Source organism: Echinops telfairi, unplaced genomic scaffold (assembly GCF_000313985.2).
Source record: "Echinops telfairi isolate 266 unplaced genomic scaffold, ASM31398v2 ScPeMD7_22;HRSCAF=79, whole genome shotgun sequence".
Taxonomy (NCBI): domain Eukaryota; kingdom Metazoa; phylum Chordata; class Mammalia; order Afrosoricida; family Tenrecidae; genus Echinops; species Echinops telfairi.
Window position 1 is genome coordinate 6,386,075 of NW_022103919.1, and position 8,626 is coordinate 6,394,700.

Genomic DNA, 8,626 nt, shown 5'->3' on the forward strand with positions numbered 1-8,626 from the left:
CCGCCGGAGGGAAGGAGGCCTCTAGGAGGGGTGCCCTGCCTTGCGAAGCTCACACAGTGGGCTTAAACACAGCATCCACCTTCAGAGCCCCCGCCGCACAGGGCCATCAGGGCCCACCCTTAGACGAGAAAGGAAAAGGATTTCCACTGTGCTGGCCCCATGCAACCCTCTCGATTGTCACTCCCTGCAGACAGGGTCCAAGGCCCTGCTCTCGGCTGGCCTTGTCCTCCCTGGGGTGACCGTGGGAGGCCAAGTTTGCCGGTCTCTGGTGGGGCTTCCATGTGGGTCATCTAATATCTGACCACCCTTGTCACATGGGTCTCAATTGTTTGCCCAAGAATACCCAAGCTGCCCCCGTATCCTAGCTCTGCCCAAGCCTGCCCCTCCCCTCCTTCCCCGCTTGGCACCAGCCAGGCGGTACTTTGGGGCACAGAACTGAGGTCCCAGAGACAGCCTCCGATGGAGACTGAAACTGCGGGCAGGTTCAGGTCCATGAGGGATGCAGCCTGACTTTCCACTGGCCACTGTCCCCCACCCCCACCCGCACACGGTTACTCCTGCTGCCCGCCCCCGAGCCACCAACCCCCAGAGGATCCGCCACAGCCCATCAGACACAGCCAGACATACTTCAAAATTACATTTTATTTCTCTTTGTATTTTTTTTAAAAAAGATCTCAGTTTACATTTTCTGTCAAGAGTCTGGTGCCTCCTGGTAAGTGCATGGGTTTGATTTCACAGTCCTCTTGTGACGGAGGGCAGTTCTTATTGCAGGAAGAGGAGCGAGTGTCCAGAACGCCAGGGTGCTCCCAGCGTGAGGAAGGAGGCTGGGCACCAGGCCCCGGCTCAGCTGAGCAGCCTCGGTGGGACCCGAAGCCTTTGCAGGGGTCTTCAGAGAGGCAGGAGAGAAAGGGGCCCAGGAGGCGATGGAGAGATGGGTCAGGGGCAGCTGGACGCCAAGCATGTGGGGTACAGGCAGCAGCAGAGGCAGCCAGGGCAGATGCTGTCCCCTGCCTCAGAGCTGTGCAGGCTGGGGGAGCTCTCAGACAGCTCAGGACACACCCCACTGTTCTCTCCCACCGCCACCCCAATAAGAGCCCCCTAGCAATGACCCCACACAGAGCTAGGACCCTGGCTTGTGGGCCTTGCGCCTCTTTAGGGCAAGACACACCTGAGTACAAAGAAGGGCCATTCCAGGTAAAGGCCAGGTCTCGCCACGGTGACAGTCACCCCACCCCCAACCTCAGAAGGGGAGCTGGGGACCCCACCTTCCCCGATGCGAGACTACAGCCTCTCTGGTGGCCCAGGCCTCACACACACAAAGGGGGCACAGCCGTTCCCAGAGGGGGGGGATCCCGGTCACAACTCGGGGCTCCCTAAGCACCATACCTGCTGTCCACCCTAGTGACGCCCAGTGTTCCCAGCCTGGCTCATTTCTGGATGGCTCCTGAAAGTCCTGGGACGCTAGCTGGCTTAGGAGACCGGGGAGGGGCCACGAAGCACCCATGAACGAGCAAGGAAGGAGGCAGGGGGCCTCACACCCCTCCTGGTGTCCTTGTGACTCCCAGGGGTCCCATCGGCAGCAGACACGGAGTCCAGAGCTCCTCGGCGGGTTTCTGTGCTTGGTGGTTCTTGGTTTGGAGTGGGGGGAGCCGGTGCTTCCAGGCGATGTGGCTACAGGTTTGGGCCAGCTGGCAGGAATGTGGCTTGAGCAGGGGGTCCTCAAAGTGCTCCTGACATTGCTCCAAAACCTTAGACGAAGTCCCAGGGCTCGGAAGAGCCCAGGACCAAGGGAGGGTGGATCTAACCGGTGTCCCTGGGCTTCCACTGGGCTGACTCAGGCCGGTGGGGAGGGCGGAAGGGGGACTCCAATGCTACTGTGCTATGGACTCATTCCTACCTGGCCAGTCCTGAGGGGTGGTGAGCAGCAGAGGGCTGATTCCCCAGCTCTGGGACCACCTGTGGTTTGGGGGCCCTCTTCTGGTGCCACCGTCCCCCCCCCCACACACACACACACTCATCAGTGTGGACATATGCCCTGTCTGCTTGCCCTACCCCCGAGAGCCCAGAGCATCCCCAAGGAGGAGCCAGAGCCCTGCCCCCCATCTGCTGTCTTGTCCACTAGTCCACCGAGGACAGCGAGGGAAGGCGAGGAGCCACAGGTGCAAGAAGGGGCCTTACCTTGCTCTCTCACCCTGGGGCAGCCCCCTGTGGGCCTTCCAGGTCTGCCAGACAAGTGCAGATGGAAAAGGGGCACCCCCTCACTGTGAGGGGGTGCTAGGGGCCTCAGAGGGCACCAAAGACCCACATGGTGAAGTTCCCCCAGCTCATGGGACCCTCCTCCTCCTCCCAGACCCACCCAAGGCAAGTTAAGGCTGCCGAGGAGAGAGAGGAGAAGAGGGTCCCAGGCAGACCCAGAGCTCACAGCCCCTCTCTACAGGGACCAGGGGGTGGGGTGGGGGAGGCTCAGCTAGGGGAAGAAGGTGGGGCTTTGGACGGGGTCAGTCTATCCCCCTTCCAGGGCAACCAGGAAAAGGGGTCCCAAATCCCCCTCCATCCCTCTCAGACCCAAGCCCCCCTTCTTCCCCTGGGACAGAGACAAAAAGCCCAGGAAGTAGGAGTTCCCGCCTCCTCGCCCCATCCTGTTTTTCCCTTGAAATTCAGCTTAAGGCAAAAGTTTGGCAAAGCAAGTCTGCATAAGGCCGCGTGACGGAGGGAGAGCCGGGCCCAGGAAGACCCTTACACTGGGCAAGTGACCCAGCAGCGCGGGCACAGCTGATGGACCCCCGGGCCCAGCTTCCTGCCTCGTGGCTCCTCTTCCTCCCGCCCCCCGAGCCTCACAGCGAGGCGGTACCAAGAGGAGAAAGAAAAAGAACGAGGAAGAGCAGTGGTTTGGGGGGGTCTGTTGGGAGAGAATGAAAGGGGGGGGCAGAAGGGTGGAGGTGACACGGAAGGGCACATGTAGGGTTTGTCTGTCCCGTTTGGGCCTCCCTCCCCCACTCCCTGCAGGAAAGCAGGTAGCAGGAGGGCACGGTGAGGCCACCCTGGGCGCTATAGCACAGTGAGATCCGTCCCGCTGGGAAAGGTAGAATGGTTGTATTTTGCTGAATGACAGAGTGTCGGGGTCCATTCTGAGCAGTGTTATTATTTTGTGAGTCTAACCTAGCGGGGTCTTGGTTGTTGCCGGTGCTTTGGTGGGATCACCACCAGCGGGGGTCCGTACTTGGGCCGCCACATGAGCACCTGGGCGTCGTTGGCGTTGGGCTTGACCAGGGCGCTGGGCGGGATGGGCTCGTTCTTGCTCAGGATTTTGGGCTGGTCCTGGGCGGTGGGCTCCCGCAGCCGCGCCCGCTGGCCCAGGGGCCGGTTGGGGTTCACCTCGATGCTGAGCTGCATCCGCCAGTGCAGCGTCTGCAAGATGATCATGTCGTTGGTCGAGGTGTTGGTGGCCACCAGCCACGTGGTAAAGCTCTGGTCCCGGTAGATGTTGGTCAGTTTGGCAATGTTGCTCTCACTGACGGGCACGGCCCACGTGACGCTGGGGTAGAAGTTGTCGTTCATGCTGATGATGAACTTGGAGTCTCTCTTGGTGGGGCCCACGATGGTGCAGGTCTCTGTGGTGTTGCCGTACCAGGGGTAGTTCACCCCATCCGAGTCGCTGATGGCCTCGATCTTGCCCTCCTGGAGGTCTGGGAGCTCCCAGCTGGACCTGAGGACAAGGAAGGACAGGTCACACACCCGGTCACTCAAGAAAGCTTGGCGGTGGCCCTGTGCAGGCCAGGAGCCGTGCTGGGACCTGAGGGTAGTGACTAGACAAAACCGACCCTGTCCCCTCTGCCCACGACAGGGATCACCATCTCTCCAAACGGACTGCAAGCAGCTATCCAGTGTGCTGGGGGGAGCTGGGCTCCCTAGACCCAGCCCTTCTCGAAAGCCACACCCCTTCTCTGGCCTGCCTTTCCGGATCAAGGCTGGGCTTGGGGAGTGAGACAAGACACTCCCGGCGGAGACTGGCGGCTGCCCTCTCTGAGAGGCCTGGTGCAGGCTGGGCCCAGGCCAAGCAGCGTGCCCCGCTGGGGCCAGTGCCGGCCTGCACAGACCTCAGGCCAAGCAGAGACCGTGGGCTCCCAGGTGGCCACACAGCACAGCGGTATAGGTGGCTGGGCCCTGCCTGGACCTGCCCCAGTGTGACAACCAGCTTCCTTCTCTAGGATCTGGTGGGAGTTGGTGGGGGTCAATGCAAATGCCCACCATCTCTGAGTGTCAGTGTCCTCAGTGTGAAAAGGAGGGAGTTTCCTGACCTGAGCCCCCAAGGGGGTAAGCGCCTCTCTCACTGCTACATGGCGGGGTGGAGCCAGTGCCAGTGGGGAGGAGGGGAGGCTCCCAGCCCCACCTGGCTCACCATTCCTGGAGGGGGCCGTAGAGGGCTTTGTGCAGCAGCACGCACCCCCACCCCCACCCCCTCCTCTCCACACACTGCCCTGTAGCTGTCTGGCTTTTAGGTGCTGGGAGGTCCAGAAGGCTCCCATTCTGGGGCAGGCCCAGTGGCCCAGTGCTCCAAAGCTCAAAGCCTGGATCTAGGCCTCGCTGCCCATTCCCAGTCAGCCCCACACTGGCACAAGACCCTGGGCGAGGTCCCAGCCTTCTCTGAACCCCGGCCCATCGCACATGTGTCCCCTGGGATCAATGGGAGGCATGCAAAGCCCCTCAGCAAGTTCCCATCGACCGGTGTTTACCGTGCGCCAAGCACCCTGTGCCATTGCATCGCTCAGCGCAGACGCCTTACAGACCTCGGCGTCCACTGCTGAGCAGGGGAAGGACCCGAGCACTAGGACTTCCGCTAGGAGCACCACACGTTCGTTCATTCCTGTGTCCTGTGCACCAGCGCCGTAGACCTCAGCCTTCCACCGGCACCACGGACTCCTTGCAAGATGGGTCTGAGGATCTGAGCCAGTGTCCTGCACTGAGAGCCAGCTGGCCCATACCATCCCAAAGCCGTGGCCCTTCACCACTCGCCCTCCTGCCTCCCCGTATTGGGAAGGCCAGCAGGCCCACACTGGCCTTGGGACACATTGGAAAATAACCGCAAAGCAAAGGCTGGTAAGTAGTGGCAGCCCCTCCTGTCCCCGTCATCGTTAGAACTCTCAGCCTGTCCCCAGCTGCTCTGTGGCCCGCCGAGCGTGCGCCATGTGACAGCTGGCACAGCAGCACTGGGGGTGGGGGGGCAGACCCCCATGAAGCAGACTCACAATCACTCTCATCTAACCCTACCGTACAGGTGGAAGCCACGTCGGGGGGTGAGGAACCGCTTCCCAAAGTGGTTTGGCTAAGGTGCGGGGGAGTGACTCTCCCCAGAGCTGTTCCAAACTTGGCACCTGCCAAGCTGAGGCTGGTTTGGGACACCCTGCCTGCCTCCGCCCACTCCGGCTCTCTCCAGGAACACCGGTGTTTCTAGAATGCATCCTTCCATGGAGCCACACCGCATGGGTGTTAGTGGTGAGCAACACCGGGGCCACTGGAGGAGGCAGGAAGCCCCGGTGGCAGAGTGGCTGCAAGCTGGGCTGCTAATGGCAAGGTCAGCAGTTCGAAACCCCTAGCCGCTCCTCAGGAGAATACAAGGCTTCCTAGTCCCGTGGAGACCTGCGACCTCCAAAGCCCACAGGGGCCCTTCCACCCTGTCCTGTAGGGTGGCTATGAGCCCGCAGTGAAAAGAGAACAAGGCTCCCCTGGGAACTGAAAGGTCGGAGGTCGGAGGCCATCGGCGGCTCCACAGGTGAAGCCCCATCACGTGCGTCCGTCAAGGTTCAAGCACAGGAAACCGCTCTGTGAGGTGGAACGGACTTCACAGCCACCACCCCAGCAGAGGAAGAGCCGCAAAGCACCCTAGGAACGCTTGTCCCCAAAGATGTCCAGTCCCTGAGCCTCGGAGACTCGGCGGCCCCGGTGCCAGCAGCAATAGGCTGGGCAGTGATAATGGTGGTGGCCGGTCAGGTGGTGCCCCAGCTCCGAGGGGCAGCTGAGGGTGGGAGACGGGGTCAGGCCCCCTCTGGTGAGGCTCTGAGCAAAGCTTCGCCTACCTCCTGACTCTAAAGACACCCCCTTTGGGCCTCTCACAGGCACCCGCTTGGTGGGCCAGGTTGGTGGTGGTTTTGTAAAGGCAGAAAGCAAACTTTCTAAAGGACCACCCTCTGCTCTGGCCTTGCCCCTCCCTCCCTTCGCGCCCAAGAGCAGCAGGGCTTATTGGGGGGTCCAAATAGTTCTTCTTGCTCAATTTCTAGCTGAACTTGGGCCTGCTGGTTCTCAACCCGCCCTCCCCAAGGGCCCGAGCCCCAGCCCAGTCACAGGCAGGTGACGAGTCGGATCTCATGGGGGTCATTACTCAGCCTCAGCCACTGGCCCTGCTGCTTGTGACATCGTGTTTTCAAACCCCCACAAGACCAGCGTGGCACGGTCTGGTCCCTGTGGTCTTCCCCTCCCCCGGATCCCAGGGCCCCACTGACCAGCCCAGGAGCTGACCTCGGCAGCGGCAACAAGTGCTACCATCTTAGACCCTCCATTTTCTTCTCGTCAGTAAACGGCGTGTGTTGAGTTGGCTACTAACCAAAAGGTGAGTGGTTCGAAGCCACTCACCAGCCGTAGGACAAAGCGGCAGGAGTCTGTTTCCATCAGGATGGCTGGATGTCCGTGGGGCAGTCGGACAAACAGAACCCAGAACCGTAAAAGAGACCAGGCTGACCACCACTAGGACGATGTCCCTTCGTCTCCCTTCAGGTCCGGGAATGAACCCATCCCCTTGGCTCCCTTTTCAGCCAAGCACTAGACAGGCCCCTGAGGCGACTGACCAGTAACCCTAGGGAGCCAGGTGCTCCTGAGAACAGCCACCCAGACAGCCGAGGGGGCAGCGCCGACCCAAGAATAAAGTTCAAAGGGCAGGAAAGGAGGCGGGACGCAAACAGGAGACGCAGGGGACAGAGGGGAGCCTCGAGGGCCCGTTGAGCTCGGGATCTCCGAGGTGAAGCAGAATTGGTATGAATTATCGAGTGGGGAGCCGGCGGTCTGCACCCCATCCTCAGGAACAGATCATGACAGTTTACAATGTAAACCCCATGGGGGAAAATGTCTTTGAACAGCTGACGGCCATGGACAGCCCAGGTCTACACTGTCCCACCACTGCGTCAGAAAAGACCAGACGGCAGGGGCTGTAAGGGGCTAGACGTGAGCAGTGATTACCCACCCACCTAACAAGGATTTTGTGGTGACTGGTGACACTGATTTGCATCAATGCATAGGACACTGCAACAGAGGGGACATCCGGAGGCCGTTGGAGGAGCTATGCTTCTCACACTAACAGCTGTGGGTCCCGGATTCCATCCGTACCCTGTCCCCCCTAAGCTCAGAGATGTTTTCGGATTACCCGGGCTCTTCAGTGGTACACTCCACAGGGCTACAGCTACTCCTCTCTCCTGCCCTCTCTACGGTGCCCTGCTGCTAGCTCTGAAATGACCTTGGGCATCAAGGCAGATGCTCCGTTCTTTGCTACGTGCCGTGCGGGGATGACACGTGCGGGGATGACACGGGACCTTGACCTTTGTCTGCCTGGTGGGGAGAATAAGGGTGCCTACCCTGCGATGGGCTCTGGGTGACGTCAATAGTCAACGCGTTCAGCTGTTGTTACCTGGAAGGCTGGAGGTGTGGGGCCGCACCGAGGAGTACCTCGGAAGAAAGGCCTGGCGGCCCACGCCAGCCACTGGAAACCCTGGGATGGCGCGCAGTCCTGCTCCGGCACACGTGGGGATCCACTCCGTGGCAACTGGCCACCCCGGATTCCCACGTGCAGATGCCACTGAGAGGTGTTAGCAGAGCTTGCGGCACCGAGCCAGGCCAGGCACCCTCAGCCCTGTCTGCATGGAGAGGAGGGATTTTGTGAGTAAGGGCAAACCCGCCTGCTCCTGCTGCTCAGGAGTCCGTGGGGTCTCGTGCTGTCCCCACCATGGCTTCTTTCCAGGTCCACAGGGTGCACGGACCACACAGCTGCCACTGCTCTCCTCACCCGGGCCCCAGCTGGTCTGCAGGCAACATGGCCCAAAAGGTTAAGCTCCCAGTGGCTAATTGACAAGTTGCTGGCTTGAATCCACCCAACAGCTCTATGGGAGGAAGACCTGGCCATTGGCTTCGGTCAAGATTTCAGCCTAGGGTCTACTCTGTCCCACGAGGTCGCCAGGAGTTGAAACCAGCTTCATGACACCCAACAAGGTGACGTAAAAAGAGGGGCTTTGTTCAAAAGGTTAAGAAGGCCAAGGCCACGCGTGGCAGCACCGCGTGGCAAGAGCAGGCTTGGCGGGCACAGGAGGGAGGGGAGGCAACCCCAGCCCATCACACTCCCAGCCTTCTCTTTGCAGGTGTGGGGGCCCAAAGGAGGGCAGTGGGTCCAGGGTGGAACCCGGTGGCAGCAAGCTTCCTGGGGCACCCATCCCTGCCCACAGCAACACCGGGCCCCAGTGCCATCCCTGGCTTGCCCCCCTTCTCCTCTGCCCCCTTTGCCCAGCCCCCACCTTCCTCTTTTCCCTGGGAGGCCTGCAGCCCCTGGCCTGCTCCAGTCTTTTCTCCTCCAGCAACTTCGGGGGGGGGG

General features: G+C 61.0%; 1 protein-coding gene across 1 annotated transcript in view; it reads right to left on the bottom strand.

The window, feature by feature from the left end:
- Positions 1–624: 624 nt before the first annotated feature.
- FAM78A (family with sequence similarity 78 member A) overlaps positions 625–8,626 on the bottom strand; it is an 18,099-nt gene continuing 10,097 nt past the window's right edge. The window contains exon 2 of the mRNA XM_004713325.3: positions 625–3,706. Within this exon, the coding sequence (XP_004713382.2) occupies positions 3,160–3,706 (547 nt within the window). The 3' untranslated portion in view covers positions 625–3,159. The remainder of the gene's footprint in view (positions 3,707–8,626) is intronic.